The sequence below is a fragment of the Salvelinus fontinalis genome, chromosome 4 (genome assembly GCF_029448725.1).
Source record: "Salvelinus fontinalis isolate EN_2023a chromosome 4, ASM2944872v1, whole genome shotgun sequence".
Taxonomy (NCBI): domain Eukaryota; kingdom Metazoa; phylum Chordata; class Actinopteri; order Salmoniformes; family Salmonidae; genus Salvelinus; species Salvelinus fontinalis.
This window is the reverse complement of record NC_074668.1, coordinates 48,810,858-48,835,699: the sequence shown is the minus strand read 5'-3', so window position 1 is coordinate 48,835,699 and position 24,842 is coordinate 48,810,858. Positions and strand designations below refer to the sequence as shown.

The 24,842-nt window shown below is 41.3% G+C and overlaps 1 protein-coding gene across 4 annotated transcripts in view; it reads right to left on the bottom strand.

Annotated features, from left to right (window-relative positions):
• Window positions 1-838: 838 nt before the first annotated feature.
• Window positions 839-24,842, bottom strand: part of LOC129853919 (SEC14-like protein 2) — a 44,514-nt gene continuing 20,510 nt past the window's right edge. For all 4 annotated transcript variants that reach the window (XM_055920439.1, XM_055920437.1, XM_055920438.1 and 1 more), the window contains 7 exons: window positions 22,801-22,896; window positions 22,642-22,702; window positions 22,032-22,115; window positions 21,630-21,736; window positions 6,967-7,106; window positions 3,645-3,814; window positions 839-2,683 (listed from right to left, as the gene is read on the bottom strand). In XM_055920439.1, coding sequence (XP_055776414.1) covers window positions 2,499-2,683; window positions 3,645-3,814; window positions 6,967-7,106; window positions 21,630-21,736; window positions 22,032-22,115; window positions 22,642-22,702; window positions 22,801-22,896 — 843 coding nt within the window. In that variant the 3' untranslated portion in view covers window positions 839-2,498. The remainder of the gene's footprint in view (window positions 2,684-3,644; window positions 3,815-6,966; window positions 7,107-21,629; window positions 21,737-22,031; window positions 22,116-22,641; window positions 22,703-22,800; window positions 22,897-24,842) is intronic.

Here is a 24,842-nt window from a genome sequence, read left to right as displayed (position 1 = left end):
ATCTCCTTCCTGAGCAGTATGACGGCTGCGTGGTCCCATGGTGTTTATACTTGCGTACTATTGTTTGTACAGATGAACGTGGTACCTTCAGGATTTGGAAATTACTCTCAAGGATGAACCAGACTTGTGGAGGTCCACAATTGTTTTTCTGAGGTCTTGGCTGATTTATTTTGATTTCCCCATGATGTCAAGCAAGAAGGCACTGAGTTTGAAGGTGGGCCTTGAAATACATCCACAGGTACACCTCCAATTGACTCAGATGATGTCAATTAGCCTATCAGAAGCTTCTAAAGCCATTTCATAATTTTCTGGAATTTTCCAAGCTGTTTAAAGGCACAGTCAACGTAGTGTATGTAAACTTCTGACCCACTGGAATTGTGATAGAGTGAATTTTAAGTGAAATAATCTGTCTGTAAACAATTGTTGGAAAAATTACTTGTGTCATGCACAAAGTACATGTCCTAACCGACTTGTCAAAACTATAGTTTGTTAACAAGAAATTTGTGGAGTGGTTGAAAAACGAGTTTTAATGGCTCCAACCTAAGTGTATGTAAACTTCCGACTTCTACAGAATATGTTCCTAATAAAATAAATGCTTAGAAAACTAACTGTCAGACAATAGATACAACTACTGGAGAAAGACACAGACATACCTTTACTTTTGTAGACTAAGGTACTGTCAGGGCTCTAAAGTGCGATCATTTTGTACCAGACTGTACATCCAAGTACTTGCTTAGTTAGTATACTGTATATTCAGTCCCCAGGCTTAATTGTTACCACATCTGCATACAGGTTAGACAGAGAAAGAGAGACGGCTAGTGGACGAGATTCTTTCAAGTTGATTCAAACATGTATATTATTTTCCCAATAGATTGATACAGCTCAGATTTGATTCTGTTACATTAAATATGCACTGACTACATGAATTCTACAAAAATAAATGACATGTTTCCAATTTTAACTAAAGAAAAGATTGACAAATGTTCACAAAAAAATAACAATTTAAATGTTTTGGAGTGGGTACTGTTCCCCCTACTCATTACTAAAATACATAAAGGTAACATAAATTATCTATTGAACAGTGAGCACAAACCAACGTCAAATAAGGCTATAATAGCTAGCTACATTCCATGATTTTCAATGTGCAAAATACTTTATCAAGATGCTGGCAGAAGACGACTTCAATCATTTCAATCAATATGAAGTACAGTTTACAGATTACATATAATATTGCGATTTGAGTGTTTCAACTGCCCATAAGGGCCAGTTCGTTTAGTGCTGCACATTCTTTTAACACACTGACGTATTTAAGGCAAGCATTTACACCAGGGAATGTATGTCTCTCGTTGTTACATATAGATATACATGAAAAGGTTTGCAAAATTCTGGTAATTTGCCCCAAATTCCTAGGTTTTCTAGATTTCTCAGTTGGAGGATTCCCGGAATCAGGAGGGAATAAGCAGGAAATACAGACCCCTAATTTTGGGAAAGTTACTGGAATTTTGCAAATTGCAACCCTATACAGGAACAAACTGCTGCTAAAGGTTACACAACAACATGGAATGTCATTCTACTGCAATAATACTTAATGATACAGATTTTGGACAGTGGATATTAGCATTCTCAAAGATTTCTTGCCTTTCATGTTCTAACATTTAAAAGACAAAATATAGATTTGTTTTCCCTGAAAATAAAACTACCGGTATGTCAACATATTCATTTGAACAGAACTGTGTTGATTTTGAAAAGAAAAGGCATACTCAAAATGGTCTAATTTTGTCTTGAATCATAAATCATGACAGAAAGAAGAGAGAAAGAGTGAGAGCGAGAGGGTACATCTCAAAAGTATTTCCTTATTCCTTGCCTTTTGAGAAGAAGGTGAGGAATCAAGGTCATGAGCAATCAAGGAAAAACCTTGAAATTCACCCAGTGCTTGAGAGAGAGAAAGAGAGGGTGATGCCCATAATGCGTTGTTGCCACGGAAAAGAGATTCTACATGAACAGATGGTTATATGGAGGAGTGTTGACGAAATAAATATCTCCTGAGGTCTTGCTGCTCTGCTCTCAGCATTGCAAAATAATACACCATGGTCCCTCAATGACATTCAGATATACTATACTTCCTGGTCTTTAAAATAAAATAGATTTTTAAAAGCCATACACTTATTGTAAAAAGTAAACAAGTTATTTCAGTCTGTGTTTTAATACATCTCCTTTACTCCAGGGACCCTGAGTTGTGGACTTGTTTCTATTCATTGTACGTTCTAGCTCTGGTCCAGGGCATTACGTGTGGCTTGCAGATGTAGAAGTCTCAGCATCAGCAAGCCGCATGTAATGCACTAGACCAGAGCTACATACCTTAATTCGTGAGCAGCACAATGGCCCATTGTCAGATGAAGTACCTCAGTACTGATCATTGGAGTCTGTTTCAGTGGTTTCAGGTCTGACTTCACTGACCATGGTCGAGGCTGAGACTAGCTCTAGCTCGTCTGTCACAATTAGCTGCTGGCCCCAGATTCTGATCCACTCTGGTTATTCGGAGACTGTGATTGGTTGCTGGCCTCCACTTGTGAGCCGGCCCGTTTTTTCGGAGACTGAGATTGGCCTGGGAGCAGGACCTCGACGGTGAAGCTGATGCGTTTGGACTGGAAAATACTGTAGGTGTTGTCAAACCGCAGCACATCTGAAGAAGAAAGAAAACAACATGGATGTCGCCTAAGTCAAGTCCTACACCTTTACTCCGGCCCTTGTCCTCTTTGTGTGCTTATATGCAAGTCCTGGTTCTTATTTGCCCCGTTTCTAGACCTGAGTGGAACCTGGGTCTAGTTTTAAACATGCACCCACCTTGCTAGTTATTTGCTGACCGTTCCTATGCTTGTTTGGTGACACTTTTCCCACGACCGAGCTTACATCCACAATCGGTAGACAGTTCTGATTAGGAAGTTGTCGTTTGCGTCGCTGAGCAGTGCCCAAGTAAGAATTCAATATAATTGATATCTGATACCCCCCTCCAAATCAAGATCAAACATGGATTCCATGTTGTATTCTCACTTTTCACGCACACATCTGTGTTTCACACCTTTTTGTCTAGCTAATCAGCCTTGCAGACACGAAGCAGACAAGAAGTAGAATAGTGTGTATGCGCACAAACATTGGTTTTGATTTGGAGGTGGGGTGGTAGCATCTAACAATTGGTTTAAATTATTTTCTGGGCACCGCTAGTTGATGCAAACAACGCATTCTTTATCAGAACGATCCACTGACCACGGATATACCCTCGGAAGTAGGAAAAGCGTCACCCAACAGGCAAAGACACAGGTCTGTAAAGTAGTCACACGGTGGGCTAGTGTTATACTGGTAGGCCGAGATCCAATCTCTGTCTAGTACCACTGGACTAGGTTCTTATGCGGCCCTACCCAAGTCTTCATGTGTCACTGTACCCCTGTTCTAGCCCACTGTAGGGCTTTTCACACTACTGAGACTAATCAAACCAAGCTTTAAAGTTGCTGGAACCATGAAAAAAAGGCAATGTGAAAAGAAAATACCCAAGCCAGCACAGTTTGGTTTGGAATGGCACGATAGTGTGAAAGGGGTATAAGTTTAGAAATCGCTTATGTGTCTCTGTCTAGTTGTCCTATACTCACAGACCCCAGGCTCGCTGCAGGTGAGAGAGCCGTCTTCGGGCACCAGGTGTGCGTTGTATCTCTGGCTGGGAACCACCTCCTGCATCTGCCCTGCATTCTGCCTCTCTCCTATTTTCCCCTTCATAAACACCCCAAAGCCGATGTCTGCCCCATCACTAGAAAACTGCCACCTGAATGGGGGGAGATATTATATTACAATATTATATAACCCGACACATCCGCATTGAATTGTTCTGAGAGCCGATCCGTGACCCACCAAATAACATTCATTTATTTAATAGTTTTTATGACTCCAGTCATAGGCTATTATTCCCCTCCCTGCATGAATTAATATCTTGTATCTAATATCTTATCAGCATGTCTAATCTACATTTAGATAAAAGGAAACTATGCCATGAAACCATGCCAGAACGACATAATACAATCTTTTACAATGAGATGTGGCACATTGACAACTAAAATTGCTCTGACAAAGGGTCTTCTAATTAGCCTTCTTACCTAATGAAAGCCTATAGCTGACATAATAAAACAAGACCTTCACATTAAATATTGTATAGATAGTAAAACTGTTTAATTGAAAAGCAATAAAACAATTCCCAGAATCAAATATAGGATGCAAAACTACATTTATTTAGCAGGCTCTAACCTAGGCCTGCTCAAACTTTTACCAGCGCACCGGTTTAAACTTGATATGGCCAGCGTTATGGTCTAAATCAGGGGTTCTTAAACTTTTTCAGCCTGGGACCCAAATGAGAAATTCTGTGTTTTCCTGGGACCCAAGCGTAGAAAAATATACAACTATACATAAATATTGGTATATTTCATTGCCCTTATGCCTAAAACAAATGCAATATAGACAAAAAACAAACAACAATGAAATTAGATATCCATATAAATATATATTAATGTTTATTTTCCCCCGTTAAAAACACTGTTACTGTCACGGCCGTGAAAAGAAGAGGACCAAGGTGCAGCGTGGTAAGCGTACATTTTCTTTTATTAATAAAAATGACGCTGAACAAAAACTATAAACACTACCAAAACAAACCGTGAAGCTAAAGGCTATGTGCCCTAAAAAAAGTCAACTTCCCACAAAGACAGGTGGAAAAAAGGGCTACCTAAGTAAGGTTCTCGATCAGAGACAACGATAGACAGCTGCCTCTGATTGAGAACCACACCCGGCCAAACACAAATAAATAGAAAACATAGAAATAAAAAAACAAGAATGCCCACCCTAGTCACACCCTGGCCTAACCAAAATAGAGAATAAAAGCCTCTCTATGGCCAGGGCGTGACAGTTACATATCTGTCTAGGTTGAAACTGTTGCTGTTAAAATACAATAAATCATTTTCATTCTGAACTGGAATAAACTGATTAATCACATCACACAAATGAATAACAGAACACACACACATGCTTTTGATAATGCAACCCTAAGTATCAGTACAGCTGAAAAATGATCAGGCCTACTGTACATCTTGCTGTAGAAATTATTGTTGAAAGAAAGTTTAGGTTGGAACTGTTGCTGTTACAATACAATACATATTTTTTATTTTGAAATGGAATAAAGTGATTGATCACATCACACAGATGTAGACCAGAAAACACACACACACACAGTCCTATTGAGAGCATGTCTATTCTGGGCTCTGTTCTTGACAGTGCAATACTGAGGTCATGCTCAGCCTTGAAACTGTTTCTGTACTTGTTGTTTAAGTATGTCAGAGTTGAGAAACCTGACTCGCATAGGTATGTGCCAAACTGGACCAGAACATCTACTGCTTTCTCAGTCAGGCAGGAGACAGCTGTGTTTGCCTCAAAAAGCATATTGCTTCAATCAGTTAACTCCAGTTAAGAATCAAAAATATTTTTGTATTATAACAGCAAAAGTTCCAACCTAGACCAGTTTAACAATAATTTCTACAGTAAGATGTACAGTAGGCCTGATCATTTTTCATCTTCATTTGTACTGTTACTAGGGTTGCACTATCAGTAGCTAGCTTGCTTTGGCGAATGATAGCCATTAGCTGTGTACAAGGCCAGGGGATTGTTTGAAAGAGAAACTCACATCTACTATTATGAGAGTTAGTTAGTACTCCCTTATTTCTGCTTATCACCTGTTATAAAATGACAACAATGCCTTGCTAGCTGACTTACTTTTCCACTGTCGAAAGCACTGTTTCCTGAAGCATGCTGCCCTGTTCTGAAAGAACTCTCTGGGTTTACCTTCATGCTGTGGATGTTTGGTCAGAACGTCTCGTTTCATTACTAAGCACTTCCCCGCACAAAACACATTGTGGGCGCTCCTTGTTATACGTTTATATGAAAGAGAAACTCATCGCTGTATATGCGTTTCATGACAATTGAGCTGTCAGAACTTGTGGCTAGCATGAATCCATTTGATGACAGCTGTGAGTGATGGCGAGTGGGAATGACAAGTCAGTGGCAGACAGCGCATCATCTGCTACTGAACGACAGCGCTGCATCGCCTGTGTAGCGGAGTAATCTTCAAGAAAACTGCAGAAAAAAATCAGGTAAACCGCGAAGCACACGGGCATCTCCCTTTCACACTAACGCAGCTGCCCAAACTGAGCAGAGACCACTGCTAAGCAGAGAGCGCACATGGCCAAATCAATTCCAGTAACTAATGAAATAATTATAAATTTACTCTGACACATCGCGACCAATACTTTAAGAAAGGCTGCACATGAATGCCTGGAGTAACGTAATAGTTAACTGATAATAAACTCAATTAGCCTATCGTGAACAAATACCCGTAAACGAATAGCTACGTTGGCCATTTTCACATGAGCTACGCTAGCCAAGAAATGTACACTTGGCAAAGTATTCTCGTGTGGGCACCACACAAATAATGGACAGTTCCCTGATCCACAGCGTGTGTGGCTGGTAGCTTATATGTCTGTCTCATCGCTCACAGAATGGAATTCGCAACACAATGCAAAACAACAAATCCTGGGTTTGTAAACCATTTTTTTTACATTGATTTAAAATGTTTCGACCCGGAATATAATTGTTCTGAATCACGAGCCGATCCGTGGGTTGAAAGAACGTTTTCATTTCACCCACCAGCTGACATTTTTGCGGGTCAACCACGGGAAACCGTGGGTATCGGACTCGATGCAGGGCTACCCTGCACTAGAGTTAAGCAGGGTAATAAAGAGATAAAGAGATAGAGAGGAAAATAAAGGTGGGGGAAGGTAAGGGAGGCCGAGATAGAACAGGACAGGTAGTGGAGTTAGAGAGGTAAGACATAGAAAGAGGGAAAGAAAGAAATAGCGGTAGTAATATCGGTCCACTCACCTGAGCACACAGCCAGGGAAGAGGATCTCATATTCTAGCTGCTGTGAGGAGCCACGGCTGACTGTTAGACACTGTTCATAGTCCACCTTCACTGACTCACGAACATAGTAGGACGTAGGCACTGTCCCAGCATAGTGGATCTTGAATACACACATATATAGACAGAGTAAGAGGATGGATGTTGTGGGGTTACAGTGGCTTGCGAAAGTATTCACCCCCCTTGGCATTTTTCCTATTTTGTTGCCTTACAACCCGGAATTAGAATGGATTTTTTGGGGGGGGGGGGGGGGGGGTTGTATCATTTGATTTACACAACATGCCTACCACTTTCAAGATGCAAAATATTTTTTATTGTGAGTCAAACAAGAAATAAGACAAAAAAAATGAAAACTTGAGCGTGCATAACTATTCACCCCCCCAAAGTCAATACTTTGTAGAGCCACCTTTTGCAGCAATTACAGCTGTAATTCTCTGGGTATGTCTCTATAAGCTTGGTACAACTAGCCCCTGGGATATCTGCCCATTCTTCAAGGCAAAACTGCTCCAGCTCCTTCAATTTGGATGGGTTCTGCTGGTGTACAGCAATCTTTAAGTCATACCACAGATACTCAATTGGATTGAGGTCTGGGCTTTGACTAGGCCATTCCAATAGATTTAAATGTTTCCCCTTAAACCACTCAAGTGTTGCTTTAGCAGTATGCTTAGGGTTATTGTCCTGCTGGAAGGTGAACCTCCGTCCCAATCTCAAATCTCTGGAAGACTGAAACAGGTTTCCCTTAAGAATTTCCCTGTATTTAGCGCCATTCATCATTCCTTTAATTCTGACCAGTAGTTACCTAGTCCCTGCTGATTGAAAACATCCCCACAGCATGATGCTGCCACCACCATGCTTCACTGTGAGGATGGTGTTCTCGGGGTGATGAGAGGTGATGGGTTTGCGCCAGACATAGTGTTTTCCTGGATGGCCAAAAAGCTCAATTTTTGTCTCATCTGACCAGAGTACCTTCTTCCATATGTTTGGGGAGTCTCCCACGTGCCTTTTTAAGCAAAATATATTTTTCTGGCCACTCTTCCACAAAGCCCAGCTCTTAGTGGTCCTATGGACAGATACTCCAATCTCCATTGTGGAGCTTTGCAGCTCCTTCAGGGTTATCGTTAGTCTCTTTGTTGCCTCTCTGATCAATGCCCTCCTTGCCTGGCCCGTGAGTTTTGGTGGGCAGCCCTCTCTTGGCAGGTTTGTTGTGGTGCCATATTCTTTCCATTTTTTAATAATAGATTTAATGGTGCTCTGTGGGATGTTCAAAGTTTCTGATATTTTTTTATAACCCAATCCTGATCTGTACTTATCCACAACTTTGTCCCTGACCTGTTTGGAGAGCTCCTTGGTCTTCATGGTGCTGCTTGCTTGGTGGTGCTCCTTGCTTAGTGGTGTTGCAGACTCTGGGGCCTTTCAGAACAGGTGTATATACACTGCTCAAAAAAATAAAGGGAACACTTAAACAACACAATGTAACTCCAAGTCAATCACACTTCTGTGAAATCAAACTGTCCACTTAGGAAGCAACACTGATTGACAATACATTTCACATGCTGTTCATACCACCCTCATGGAGTCTGTTTCTGACCGTTTGAGCAGACACGTGCACATTTGTGGCCTGCTGGAGGTCATTTTCTGGAGGTCATTTTGCAGGGCTCTGGCAGTGCACCTCCTTGCACTAAGGTGGAGGTAGCGGTCCTGCTGCTGGGTTGTTGCCCTCCTACGGCCTCCTCCACGACTCCTGATGTACTGGCCTGTCTCCTGGTAGCGCCTGCATGCTCTGGACACTACGCTGACAGACACAGCAAACCTTTTTGCCACAGTTCGCATTGATGTGCCATCCTGGATGAACTGCACTACCTGAGCCACTTGTGTGGGTTGTAGACTCCGTCTCATGCTACCACTAGAGTGAGAGCACCGCCAGCATTCAAAAGTGACCAAAACATCAGCCAGGAAGCATAGGAACTGAGAAGTGGTCTGTGGTCACCACCTGCAGAATCACTCCTGTTTTGGGGGGTGTCTTGCTAATTACCTATAATTTACACCTTTTGTCTATTCCATTTGCATAACAGCATGTGAAATGTATTGTCAATCAGTGTTGCTTCCTAAGTGGACAGTTTGATTTCACAGAAGTGTGATTGACTTGGAGTTACATTGTGTTGTTTAAGTGTTCCCTTTATTTTTTTGAGCAGTGTATATACTGAGATCATGTGACACTTAAATAAAGTCCACCTGTGTGCAATCTAACTAATTATGTGACTTCTGAAGGTAATTGGTTGCACCAGATATTATTTAGGGGCTTCATAGCAAAGGGGGTAAATACATATGAACGCACCACTTTTCCATTACATTTTTCTTTTTTTGAAACAAGTAATTTCTTTTCATTTCACATCACCAATTTGGACTATTTTGTGCATGTCCATTACATGAAATCCAAATAAAAATCAATTTAAACTACAGGTTGTAATTCAACAAAATAGAAAAACCACCAAGGGGGATGAATACTTTTGCAAGGCACTGTAGCTGATAAAAATGCTATGAAAGTCAGCAGGACATTTTTTAGGGAAGAACTTACGAGGAAATAAAAAAGAAAGCTTTACTTTCTACAACTATGAATCTGCTGCGGTTACATGTTTTATCATAGGCTTCTGAGCTTCACATACTTTCAGTTGAGAAATAAAAGTCCAGAGTATCAGCCTCAGAGTTTAATTTTGTAATTTATTTGCATAATAACAAGACCAACAATTTTCTTTAGACCACCTTGCTGGCTAATGATCTCATCTTCCTAAACAGCCTGAGCCCTCAGCTCAAGCAAACCAAGGATTTGAGAAATACTGACTGACCAAACACAGACGGAAGTTAAAAATGCTGGTTGCAGCAGTAATTGAGAACCACCGGGGGGCAATAAGGGGTGATGTATTCCATATGTGAGTGAAGGGAGAGAAAGATGGGATGGTTCACCTCAACCATAAGCAGAGGGCAATTAGCATTGGTCCACAGTCAAATCACACAAAACCATTCACTACATGTCTAGGATAACACAGCAAGCCATGGGAAATGTTGAGCTGAGCACAGGTGCAGACACAAACAGGACCTTGATCCAAATGCATTTGTGGCACTGTCAATGATAAAGGTGTTAAAAATGATCTTTAAAACTTGACTGACTGTTGCATAATCTGCCTGTAGTGTACACACAGACCCAGCCTGATCTCACTCTACAGCAAATAAGCTATAAATGTCGGATGAAACAGATACTTTTTTTATGTAATATCTACATAGGCGTACAGAGGCCCATTATCAGCAACCATCACTCCTGTGTTCCAATGGCACGTTGTGTTAGCTAATCTAAGTTTATCGTTTTAAAAGGCTAATTGATCATTAGAAAACCCTTTTGCAATTATGTTAGCCCAGCTGAAAACTGTTGTTCTAATTAAAGAAGCAATAACATTGGCCTTCTTTAGACAAGTTGTGTATCTGGAGCATCAGTATTTGTAGGTTCAATTACAGGCTCAAAATGGCCAAAAACAAAGAACTTTCTTCTGAAGCTCGTCAGTCTTTTCTTGTTCGGAAAAATGAAGGTTATTCCTCTAGCGCCTCTTCAACCTCAGGATGTTGAAGAATTTGGCTTGTCACCCAAAACCCTGACAAACTTTTACAGAAACACAATCGAGAGCATCCTGTCGGGCCGTATCACAGGTTGTACGGCAACTGCACCGCCCACAACCGCAAGGCTCTCCAGAGGGTGCTGCGGTCAGCACAACGCATCACCGGGGGCAAACTACCTGCCCTCCATGACACCTACAGCACCCGATGTCACAGGAAGGCCATAAAGATCATCAAGGACAACAACCACCCAAGCCACTGCATGTTCACAACACTACCATCCAGAAGGCGAGGTCAGTACCGAGAGACTGAAAAACAGCTTCTATCTCAAGGCCATCAGACTGCTAAACAGCAATTACTAACTCAGAGAGGCTGCTGCCTACCTTGAGACCCAATAACTGGCCACTTTAATAAATAGATCACTAGTCACTTTAAACAATGGCACTTTAAATAATGCCACTAATGTTTACATATTTTACATTACTCATATCACATGTATATACTGTATTTTATACCTTCTACTGCACCTTGCCTATGCCGCTCGGCCATCGCTCATCCATATACTTACAGTTGAAGTCGGAGGTTTACATACACCTTAGCCAAATACATTTAAACTCAGTTTTTCCACAATTCCTGATGTAAAATTCCCTGTTTTAGGTCAGTTAGGATCACAACTATATTTTAAGAATGTGACTTTCAGAATAAAGAATGATATATTTCAGCTTTTATTTCAGCATCACATTCCCGTGGGTCAGAACTTTAAATACACTCAATTAGTATTTGGTAACATTGCCTAAAAATTGTTTAACTTGGGTCAAACGTTTCAGGTAGCCTTCCACAAGCTTCCCACAATAAGTTGGGTGAATTTTGGCCCATTCCTCCTGACACATCTGGTGTAATGGTGTCAGTTGTATAGGCCTCCTTGCTCGCACACGCCTTTTCAGTTCTGCCCACACATTTTCTATAGGATTGAGGTCAGGGCTTTGTGATGGCTACTCCAATACCTTGACTTTGTTGTCCTCAAGGCATTTTGCCACAACTTAGAAGGTATGCTTGTGGTCATTGTCCATTTGGACACTCATTTGCGACCAAGCTTTAACTTCCTGACTGATGTCTTGAGATGTTGCTTCAATATATCCACATAATTTTCCCTTCCTCATGATGCCATCTATTTTGTGAAGCACCCCCACAACATGATGCTGCCACCCTCGTGCTTCACAGTTGGGATGGTGTTCTTTGGCTTGCAAGCCTCCCCGTTTTTCCACCAAACATAACAACGGTCATTATGACCAAACAGTTTCATCAGACCAGAGGACATTTCTCCAAATAGTACGATCTTTGTCCCCCTGTGCAGTTGACAACTGTAGTCTGGCTTTTTTTTATGGCGTTTTGGAGCAGTGGCAGAAGCCTTGCTGAGCAGCCTTTCAGGTTCTGTCGATATAGAACTCGTTTTACTGTGGATGTAGATACTTTTGTACCTGTTTCCTCCAGCATCTTCACAAGGTCCTTTGCTGTTGTTCTGGGATTGATTTGCACTTTTCGCACCAAAGTACATTCATCTCTAGAAGACAGAACGTGTCTCCTTCCTGAGCGGTATGACGTCTGCGTGGTCCCATGGTGTTTATACTTGCGTACTACTGTTTGGAAATTGCTCCCAAGGATGAACCAGACTTGTGGAGGTCTACAATTTTTGTTCTGAGGTCTTGGCTCATTTCTTTTGATTTTCCCATGATGTCAAGCAAAGAGGCACTGGGTTTGAAGGTAGGCCTTGAAATACATCCACAGGTACACCTCCAATTGACTCAAATTATGTCAATTAGCCTATCAGAAGCTTCTAAAGCCATGACATCATTTTCTGGAATTTTCCAAGCTCTTTAAAGGCACAGTCAACTTAGTGTTTGTAAAGTTCTGACCCACTGGAATTGTGATACAGTGAATTATAAGTGAAATAACCTGTCTGTAAACAATTGTTGGAAAAATTACTTGTGTCATGCACAAAGTAATGTCCTAACCGACTTGCCAAAACTATGGTTTGTTAACAAGAAATGTGTGGAGTGGTTGACAAACGAGTTTTAAATGACTCAAACCTAAGTGTATGTAAACTTCTGACTTGAACTGTATACAATGAGTGTACAAAACATAAGGAACACCATCCAAATATTGAGTTTTGCCCACAGAACAGCATCAATTCATTGGGGCATGTACTCTACAAGGTGTCAAAAGCATTTCACAGGAATGCTGGCGAATGTTGACTCCAATGCTTCCCACAGTTGTGTCAAGTTGGCTGGGTGTCCTTTAGATGGTGGACCACACACACAGGAAACTGTTGAGAGTTAAAAACCCAGCAGCATTGTAGTTCTTGACAAATCGACACTGGCACCTACTAACATACCCCATTCAAAAGGCACCTAAATCTTTTGTCTTGCCCATTCACCCTCTGAATGGAACACAATTCATTGCTCAATTGTCTCAAGGCTTGAAAATCCTTCTTTAACCCATCTCCTCCCCTTCATCTACACTGATTGAAATGGATTTAACAAGTTACATCAATATGGGATCATAATCTTCACCTGGATTCACCTGGTCAGTCTATGTCACAGAAAGATCAGGTGTTCCTAATGTTTTGTACACTCAGTGTATATTTAAAGTTTTTCACAGACTGTAATTTAACACCAAGGATTTGTTTTACAATGAAATTGGCCCCAACTCCCAACTGTTCACCGTGTACCCTAAATCAGGTATACGCATTCTTTCATATGACGTGGGAGTGCCCTGCAGTTAAATGCTTCTGGCAAAAAAGTCACTTTTTTGAATATTTACATTCATGCACTTCAAAAATTAATTTTGAAGTGCATGAATGTAAATATTCAATGCTTTCCATCTACTACTTTACTTAACGGCGATAGCTCTTTGAATCTCTCAATCAATCAGAGATGACTACTGCTGGCAGGTGCCACTGCCGCAAAAAAGTTGTTGGCTCATAGATGGCTATCGCCTCACTCTCTCCCAATTCACCAGTGGATACAGTTACTATTAGAAGTTAAAACATTAGAAATATCAACAGGGAGAATGAATGGTGCTAGTCAAGGAACAATTGAGTCCTGGACAAATATACTTGACTCTGTAAAGAATAACCTAAGCTAAAGCCCAACATATACACACATACAAATATACACACTACATGACCAAAAGTACGTGGACACCTGCTTGTCAAACATCTCATTCCAAAATCATGGGCATAAATATGGAGTTGGTCCTCCCTTTGCTGCTATAACAGTCTCCACTCTTCTGGGAAGGCCTTCCACTAGATGTTGGAACATTGTGGCAGGGATTTGCTTCAATTCAGCCACAAGAGCATAAGTGATGTCGGGCACTGATGTTGGGCGATTAGGCCTGGCTCGCAATTCATCCCAAAGGTGTTTAATGGAGTTGAGGTCAGGGCTCTTTGCAGGCCCGGAAAGTTCTTCCACACCGATCTCGACAAACCATTTCTGTATGGACCTCACTTCGTGCACGGGGAGCATTGTCATGCTGAAAAAGTAAAGGGCCTTCCCCAAACTGATGGCAAAAAGTTATAAGCACAGACTTGTCTAGAATGTCATTGTATGCTGTAGCGTAAACATTTCCCTTAACTGGAACAAAGGGGCCTAGCCCGAATCATGAAAAACAGCCCCAGACCATTATTCCTCCTCCACCAAACTTTACAGTTGGCACTATGCATTCGGGCAGGTAGCGTTCTCCTGGCATCCGCCAAACCCAGATTGTCCGTTGGACTGCCAGATGGTGAAGTATGATTCATCACTCCAGAAAATGAGTTTCTACTGCTCCAGAGTCCAATGGGGACGAGCTATACACCACTCTAGCCGTCGCTTGGCATTGCGCATGGTGATCTTAGGCTTATGTGCGGCTGCTCGGCCATGGATACCCATTTCCTGAAGCTCCCGACGAACAGTTATTGTGCTGACATTGCTTCCAGAGGCAGTTTGGAACTTGGTAGTGAGTGTTGCAACCGAGTTAATATTGTGAGTAATTGTTCGTAGAGTTAAAGAAACAATTGTAAAGTTTTTTTTTTTAAAGTTTGTTCATGAGCTTGGGCATTGTAGTGCGGTGGTTATTAAGCAAAATCATGGGGGGAAAAGAGAGACCAGTCATGTACTGGAGTAAATGGTTGGGCTACCGAGAGGCACAGCGGTCTAAGACACTGCATCTCAGTGCAAGAGGTGTCATTACAGTCCTTGGTTCAAATCCAGGTTGTATCCTATAGGGTGGCGAACAATTGGCCTAGGGTCATCCGGGTTTGGCCGGGGTAAGCCGTCATTGTAAATAAGAATTTGTTCTTAACTGACTTGCCTAGTTACATTTTTTTTTTAAATTAGACTTGGCAAGAGGAATGCCGCCATGTCTGAGTGCAGTGCAGGCGAGAGAACACTGCTTTGATTACAATTGGCCAAAAAAGTAGACCTGTCTCGATTTAGTGAATATTAATCTTAAAATAGTAGACATTAATGAGTGTGAAGCAAATAGTGAATATCCAATGGAGATTGGTTATAGTATATACAGTAAAGGTTGGGGTGGATTAAAACACAAGTGATTCAAAGAGTGGAGGACAGTAGCCTCTGTAAACAGAAATTATAATGTTTTGTTTTGTCTGTAATTAAAACGTTGTGTTGCTGATTAGGATTTAGCATAGTGAAAACTAACGAAATGTAAATTTTCTCTTCAAGGAGAGGATAGGGTGTTCATATCTCTCCTTTTGAAATATTTCCGAGTCTGTTGTCTTGGGAGAGCAGTTAGTGAAATTCTGCACTTCTATTAAGTATAAAGTTACCTGGATCCGGCCGTAAAAGGAGGTCCCGATTAAGTAAGGCCTGGCCATTTGACCACCAGAGGGCATCTTTGAGAAGCATTTGATAGCCTTCAATAGCGGCTGTACTAGAGAATTTGAAACCTTTTTTTTAAGAACATAGTACATGGGACTAATTTTAAGACATTTTGCTTAATTAATTTGCTTAATATTATGGTGTTTCTATTCCAAGAAAAACGAAAAACCTTCTGGGTTTCTGTATGGATGGAACGGAAAATATGGCGCTGTACAACGTGTCGGTCGGGAGTAGGCTACAGTACTGGGCTATTTAGCTAAAGAATCCCCGTGTCGTGCAGGCACGCAGGAGACCGGGCTTCAATTCCCCGACGGGGAGGAAGAAGTAGGCTGTCCTTGTAAATAAGAATTTGTTCTTAACTGACTTTCCTAGTTAAATAAAGGTTACACTAAGAGCATTAAAATAATACAATTAGGGTGTAGAAATGTTGTCTAACCAATACCCAAACGGAGATTCAGTCAAAATAAAAAATCTCTTTGATTTATCAAGACCAGTCCCCATGCTTGTCTCAGAGCAGCACGAAACGATGCTAAAATAGTTGTAGGCTATTGCTTCAAATCCTATTGCTAACTTCAATATGCTCTTTAAATAAATAAGACCTACACCACTTTTAACAGCACATTACTCAACACTAGTGAGACTCATGTCGCCTACAGTATATCAAAAAATATGACGGGACTCTCCGCCAATAATTACATATAAAGGATTGGAGGATTCTAAATTAAAACCAAAAGCTGCATCATTGGTCTCCCGGAGGTGGCCGGCACGGGTATCTGTACCAACGCATTTTGCATTGCGATGCGGTGACTTAGCTGCGCCACTGGGGAGGCCCCATCCACAAAGTGTCAAAATACAGAGAGGTGTTGGTAAAGGTATATTGTCCTGCTTATACCCCATAATGGGCTGTTATAATACTGTACATGGTGTCCAGGTCAGGATAACCAAAACATGTATTTATTAAAGACTATCAGAAAGAATGTTGGTACTTGTTTTTTCTGATCCAAAGCCATGCATGAGTGAGTCACTCAGCTTAATATAGGTGCCGCTATATGACTGTGCCATCAACTTGATAATATATAACAATATTTTGGAGGTTATTTTGTTTTTAAAAAAACTAAAAAGTGAGAGATTGTAATCTGAATAAAGGCCAAAATAATATGTCAAGGCCAAAACATTTATTTCTGTTTTTAGAGGGAGAGAAATGCTGGGCCAATTGTGCACCGCCCTAAATAAATAAAATGGGACTCCCAATCACGGTCAGATGAGATACATAATAATAATAATACTTTTTGTTGTATTATTTGTTTGGTCTTTTCTGGTGGATAAAACTGAAATTACAGCCAATCACGGCCGGTTGTGATACAGCCAACCTAACTAAGAAATACATTTGATGATAGAATTCTCCCCCTACCTTCCTTCTAAGTCTATTGTCCAACTACCTGCTAATAGCCATAATGGCGCTGTACAACATGACCGTGTGTATTTGAAAGAGTATTTTACAGTAAGCAACAATTAGTTTACCTTCATTAGAGAACTTTGTTCCAATATTTCTGTAATTCAGTGATATTTATTCCCATAGTAATTTGTTATGGATCCATAAATAAATAAATAAATATTGGCATTGTGAAAGAGTATTTTTATAATTATTTTATTAACATAAGCATAAAGATGCCATTATTAGTTACATTGTTTTTGTTTGAATGTGCAGACTGGCACTAAGAACAGCGGGAACGTTTCCCTAGTCAGCGCCATTATTAGTGCAATGCCCCTTAAAGTGTTGCTCTGTGCTACCCAGTGTGGTGGGGTGGGCATCCAACCCCCTTCCTCTTTCCCCATGGGCTAGGTCCGTCTTCTGTGCGCAGCTCTGCGGCCCATCCCGTGCCCCCTGCCCTCATGCCTTGAACCTCATGCGCTTTCAGTGGATACAGCTGGAGAACTGCAAGGCAATCCAATTGTGCGCCACTCGGGAGCCATGACCAATAAATATGGGCCTCCTAATAACAGGGTTAATAATATATCTGTGAGAATATCCAAGGGGCTTTTATATAATTCTAAATTAATAATAATCGCTTTGTTTAAAAAATAACAATATTTTGGAGATGGTTTTGCTTTCAAATAACGTAAAATGAGCGAGAAAAAGGCCAACAGACACAGACTCACTTAATGGTGTTGTATAACCTCTGTTCTGACTTTCTGGTCACCCTCGCCAGAAAGGCTAGAGACATCAGGTAAGATTTAAGTAGAATATGTAATGCTGGTAAATATGAAGAAGTGTATTGCTGTTGTTGTTTTTCATCTTTGCTTCAATTCTCACCAGATCGGGTCTGCTGAATGGTCGGGATTTCTCCCTAAGGGTTAGCCGTCTAACTTCCTGACCCTGTAACTCTGCGGTGAGGTCGCCAATTTGATATGGGAATATAAGCCAGTTTGCTAAATGGTTTCAACAGTGTGTTGTTGTTCTCTTTGACATTTGTCTTAGAAATGTGTATTAAGAATGTTATAATTAGTCATACAGTGAATAGTTTTGTCTGGATTTCCTGAATCAGAAATGCCCTAAACTTTTGTTCTGGTCTGTCTTCTCTCGAGGTTATGGCGATAGTGACTCCAGATAGTATCTCGATGCATGGATGGGATAATTCGACCGAGAGCAGTGTGAGCCTCACCCCCTCTAACCGGCTGAAGTAATGGCGACAATGGCGTTCACTATTCTTCACCACTTCTACCTGAGACTTGAGTCTGAGACAGCAACCTGTGTAGTGATAGCTCCAGTCGAAGATATCAACTGCCTTTTCTCTCAGGAGTGCGGCATGAGTCCTGAGACCGTCCATGTGGAGTGAGCATAGAGAGAGATCACATCCAAACTTCTCTCGTGCTGCTGGTGTACTGGTCGGAAAATGGATAAAACAGAATGGACCGTAAAGGATGGTGGTGGCGGCTCAGGTGAGATTTGTCTCTGATTTACTCCCCAGATATTGAAATCGGGACATTATGAAGGGCCATCCACTTTGACAGGCATTAGTTACATGTGTGCCATTGCGAGGATGAACTGTAAAGCTATCTGAAGAAGAAAATGAAGAGACACCAGAAGAATGAGTGCCGGAAGGGAGGGGGGGGGTCAACCGTGCCCGTAATTGATTTAGGGTTGCCTAAGGTTGATTGTGAGGGTCTGCACACTGGGAGATTTATAGTAATTCAGACAAAACATGCATTGAGATACCGATCTGCGACAGTGTAAGATAGGGAAAAACGGGGGCCGTGCTGAGAAAGGTTATTGCTGTATATGTATTCTAGGTGGTGTGGAACATGTGTGTGATCATTGTTCCAGATGAGGGACTGTTGGAAACTGACTAATTGACTTGAGCACATTTTAGTATGTTTATAACTATATAAGTGGCCTAGCAGTAATAACGAATGTGTTATGATTTAGATGGAATGATCTATGTGCAAATGTATTTGTGGCCGGAGGCAAAGTACAAAGAGGGCCTGTCTCAGAGACAAAATGTTTCCGTAAGGGTGAGATAGGAGTCATATGATAGCGCTTATACCATAGATTGTAAACTATTGCCTTATAATACTGTCTTCTAGCTTTACTGATTGATATTATCGTATTCTCTCTAAGTTTTGCATCATGATATTCACTTGAGTAGGAATGGGTCACTTATTCTCAAATAGCTGTTTGTGTATGAGTCCAGGTTACTAACAATGGACTGAGGCAAAGTGCAAGTATGTATACTACTGATAAGAAGACCGGGAGATGTGTGGAGGATTACCAAAGGTTCTGGACTCGGGATGGGAGGATAACACTACCTGCCTAGATACAGAGATTCATTGTACATCCTAGACAAAGGAGGGGGGAGGGCTTGTCTGGGGAAACAGAGGGCCAAAGTGAGGATGACATCGCGTGGGAACACCTCCTGTAAAACCTGCAGCCTGATGGGGAAGTCTGGGTACAAGCATAAGGAGGTATTTTGAGCCTTAATTTTTGTGGACCCCAGCAGAACAGTATCCAAAGGTATAGTTAGGCTAAGGGAGAGTGAGAGTCGTCATATTATGAAACTTCTGTTTTTTCCATATATGATTATGCATAGCTTAACGCATTACTAACACTTGTCATATATTGTGTTTTCTTTTCAAGTCTTTTGCTATCACTCTCTTAGGAACAGGAAAGAGGAAGAGAAAGTCAAAATCTCCCGCTGAAATGTCATTATCAATTGTACAACAGGAGGGGTAATGGCAGAAAGGGGGGGAGTAAAAGTGTGCATAGTGTGATTATAGGTTTGAGGCCAGGGCTTTATGCCATGAAAGCAGATTACATAGTCAGAGGCCATAAGTCTCGGAGGTGTAAACATCCAAATCAACTGAGAATATTAATCATGTTTTCTTTTCTGTTTATTTATAAGTAATTTCTAAGTTTATTTAATGTTGAACAGTATGGAGCTACTATTAAAAAAAGAGGGACTGTTGGATTGTAGCTTGAAATATACTTATTCATGTTACCATACTAGAACTTATTGATTATTTTACATGTTTAAGGAATGTTGGGGTCAATGAAGGGTGGATAGGAATTTGGTGTATGGACAGTTACTGAGTGAGACAAGGGGAAGTGCAGAAAGTTGATTTCTGTTCGTAAGGAGATAAAGGGCAACAGTCTAGTTAGTCTCTGATAAGGCAGACCAGCTGTGGAACAAGGGAAGAGTGAGGGATTCGACTCGAGGTCAAGTCAACATATGAAGTGAGAAGAAACCTTGGGGAGGGGGGCCCACCACAATGACTCTCCTACTACAGTTCTATCTCATATACATACACTTCCACACCCACGAAGGTTCTAGCATCAGGCAGGGCCATGACTACACCAGTGAGGAACCAATAAGTTCCGGCCTAGCAACAGAGATGTATTGGCTGTCTAGATGTGTAAGGAGTTGACCCTGCCTAGTAGGAGGTTATATGTGCTTGTGTAATCATACATTGTCTTTGCAGCTGTATGACCCAGTGAGCTTTTTCTAGTCGTCCGTTTGAGTTTTTACTCTGTTTTTTCAGAACCTAACAGATGGCATCTGACCAAATTACGCAATAATTTAGTTCTGGGTTAACCGAGATTACCAACTAAGTCCCTGATCTAAACACTCCACAGAACCCCATAGGATAGCTACTAATGATAAAAGCTAAAGTTCCTGTTCAATCCTGTGTTGAAAGACTAAATTACTCAGTTGAGTAAAATGGAATCATGGAGTTAGGGAGAATTTCAGTCCGTAGAATCTTAGTCTTCCGGAAGATTTCAAAAGGTCATTTCCTGGCTCTCATTTGGGATGACAAAGAACTGTCCTCCTACTCCTCCTGCTCCTCTCCAGGTTAGGAAGACATCTCTACCTATGTATCTACAGAGACATCAGAGCAATGGTCAGTTTCCTAGGTAAGAACATTTAAAATGCATCTAGACCCAACTATCAACTGTTATGGCATTTATTGGCAGGTAGATGACTACAGAGCCATTGAGAGGTTGTAGCTGGCTGGCAGCAAAGTCATTTGTGGCAAAGCAGAATTGAACTGCAGAGCAAAAATAAGCAGATCCATGATATATCCATGCGGCATTGTCTACGAAAAATACCCAATCAGCAGACTGTACCTGTTGAAGCAGACTCAGAGGAAACCACCTGGAACTCCTATAACATCTCAATGACCAGAAGGAATAAAAAGACTGTCAAGACTCATTGTGAATTGTTTCATGATGATATATAGCCCACAATCTCAATGTATCACACATACAAGTCCAACAGTCTGACAGAGAATCCTCATCTAATTCCACTGGCCCCACTAGTAGCAGGATGTAGCTTCGGAATGTTATTAGCCCTGCCTGCAGTATCTTGTGGTTGCAGGCAGCAAAGCAAAGCTGCTCTCATCTCACAGCATGGCTTCAATATTGCAGCATATTGAGTCCATCCTACTGCAAAAGCCCGTAGGCAGGTGTGGAGCAACTACTAATAGCTGGCACTGCAAGCCCTAAATGTTGTCTCCATGTATAATTTTATTTTTCTCCTAAATCTACTGAAGAGCAGCAATGACTACAGCATTGGACGTCTCTCATCTCATTTCGAGGGGGGGGGGGTCATGAAAAAAAGTATCCCACTTCCTGGTGGTGAGCTCACCTTGGTCCTACAGCGAGAGTCCCCGTCCGGGTCAGTGAGTTTCCCTCCGTACGCAGCAGGGAGCTGCTCTGGGTCTATGTAGTTCAGCAACACCTCCTGCCAGTTGGCTGCAAAACAGACGGGTAAGGAGAGAGAGACTGATATTACCATTTTATGTTTCAGTTATTTAGCAGACGCTCTTATCCAGAGCGACTTACAGTAAGTGCATTCATTACCTTTACTGACCTGAAGGGTTAAGCTGGGTAGAGTTAGAGATGATGCAACCATATACTGTATGTATTCACAACGTATGGAATGTTCATACTGTAATAGAAATGCCATGCATAGAGCTGACATGATTCAGCATTCTGGAACAGTATATTTTTATGGGAACATTCCAATGGAAATACGGAAGTGTCTTACCACCCAGGACAATGATCTTGTTGCGGGTGATCTCACTCAGGAAGTGTTTGACGAGGTTGTAGGCCACGGGGAAGAGCTTGGGGGCTGAGGAGTGGAACATAGAGAACATGTGTGATACAATGGTGTATAATTAAGGTTTGAGAGATGTGAGACACACAACATAAGTAAGTTTACTACTTGGATACTAAGGGGTAACATCTCCCTCTGGAATCTTTAATTGGTGAAATTGCCACCTCCGTTTGGGATATTACAACAACAAAGAAGTTACTGCAAGCAACGATCATGGTTCTTTTCCCTCGGACATCATTGCACGCATGATAAAACAGCAGAATATGTACTGCATTTTTTTTTTTTTATACTGCCGGAAGTTCCTCTTCTCCGTTTCATCAACAAAACAAAAATAATAAGTAAGGTGGTGGGGCAAACAGTGGCTCTGTTTCCCCAAATGCGGATTCAATCTGAAACGAGTCATGTCCATTATTCATGGTTTCTTTAGGATCTATCTTTTTCAAATGTACAAAGAAACAATAGCATGGTTTTTCTTGTCCAGATCATTTCTCCACATCCAGATATAATAGATTGATGACGAAAAAGTGGTGGTGAAACTTACCTTTAATGACAAATAGTCTCTTGAGGCCCTCAGGGTAGTTGTCTTCAAACATGGTCAGGATCTGTAAGGATATAACACTTTGATCAGACAGTATCATCTCAGATCACTTTCCCCCTATGGATTCAACAGAACTGTGTGTGTGCGTGTGCATGCGTGTACCTCTCCGTAAGTCTCGATGGCAGGCTTCCACAAATGTTTGAGACCCAGACCCTCACAGTCATAGATCATAGTAATGGCTTCCACATGCCTCCCGAGCTGGAGGAGAGAGAGAACGAGACAGATGGAGAGAGAAAGAGGGAGGGCGGAAAAGAGAGATGAGAAGGAAGGCAGAAAACAGAGGGAGAAAGTGGAAGGGAGTGTCTGAAAAAATTGTATGTCCTCTCTCATCTTACACTTATCCTGGGACGGTGTATGACCTTGAGGCTCACTCCCCTCAGTGAGCTTGTCCAGGAGTGGGCTCAAGAGGGGGTTTACTTGAGATGGGGGTATCTAGAGTTGATAATTGATATATGCCATTGGATGAGTTGGTGTTTTTGTACTATGAAGTACCAGGAACGAGATTAGAACCTCGTCTGAGGGACCAAACTGAACGATAATCTATAGCGAATGTTATCTGGCTAAGGGATACACAAAGTATTTCTTTGTGAACAGTTCCTAAGATCTGTGGTTCATCATGTAAGTTGAGAGGGGTGTATCTTGGCTATAAAAGATCTTTGTATTTTTCTGTAGTCACTTCTCAACGGGTCATTAGAAATAGTGAATTGTTTAAAGTCAAAGGGCTATTGCAAAGTTCTTATTAAAAAACATGTAATTTAAGTATAACTCTGACTGGTGTGTAGTTTGCGACTCTCCTCATTTGGTAACGAAGAAAAATGCCACCACACTACCCAAAACGTTTGACCTAAGTTAAACAATTTAAAAACAATGCTACCAAATACTAATTGAGTGTATGTAAACTTCTGACCCATTGGGAATGTGATGAAAGAAATAAAAGCTGAAATAAATCATTCTTGATACTATTATTCTGACATTCCATATTCTTAAAATAGAGTGGTGATCCTAACTGACCTAAGACAGGGAACTTTTACTAGGATTAAATGTCAGGAATTGTTGAAAACTGAGTTTAAATGTATTTGGCTAAGGTGTATGTAAACTTCCGACTTCAACTGTACATACAGTTTATATACACTATCGTTCAAAAGTTTGGGGTCACTTAGAAATGTCCTTGTCTTTGAAAGAAAAGCACATTTGTTTGTCCATTAAAATAACATAAATTTGATCAGATATACAGACATTGTTAATGTTGTAAATGACTATTGTAGCTGGAAACGGCAGATTTTTTAAATGAAATATCTACATAGGCGTACAGAGGCCCATTATCAGCAACTATCACTCCTGTGTTCCAATGGCACGTTGTGTTAGCTAATCCAAGTTTATCATTTTAAAAGGCCAATTGGTCATTAGAAAACCCTATTGCAATTATGTTAGCACAGCTGAAAACTGTTGTTCTGATTAAAGAAGCAATAAAACGGGCCTTCTTCAGACTAGTTGAGTATCTGGAGCATCAGCATTTGTGGGTTTGATTACAGGCTCAAAATGGCCAGAAACAAATAACTTTTTTCTACTTGTCAGTCTATTCTTGATCTGAGAAATGAAGGCTATTTCATGCGAGAAATTGCCAAGAAACTGAAGATCTTGTTCAACGCTATGTACTACTCCCTTCACAGAACAGCGCCACCCGGCTCTAACCAGAATAGAAAGAGGAGTGGGAGGCCCCAGTGCACAACTGAGCAAGAGGACAAGTACATTAGAGTGTCTAGTTTTAGAAACAGACGCCTCACAAGTCCTCAACTGGCAGCTTCAAAAATAGTACCCGCAAAACACCAGTCTCAACGTCAACAGTGAAGAGGCGACTCCAGGGTGCTGGCCTTCTAGGCAGAGTTGCAAAGAAAAAGCCATATATCAGATGTTTTGTGCACGGGGGCATTGTCATGCTGAAACAGGAAAGAGCCTTCCGCAAACTATTAACACAAAGTTGGAAGCACAGAATCATCTAGAATGTCATTGGATGGTTAAGATTAAGATTAAGATTTCCATTCACTGGAACTATGGGTCCTAGCCCGAACCATGAAACTGGGTACTGGACTTCCTGATGGAAAGATCATCAAGGACATCAACCACCCAAGCCACGACCTGTTCAC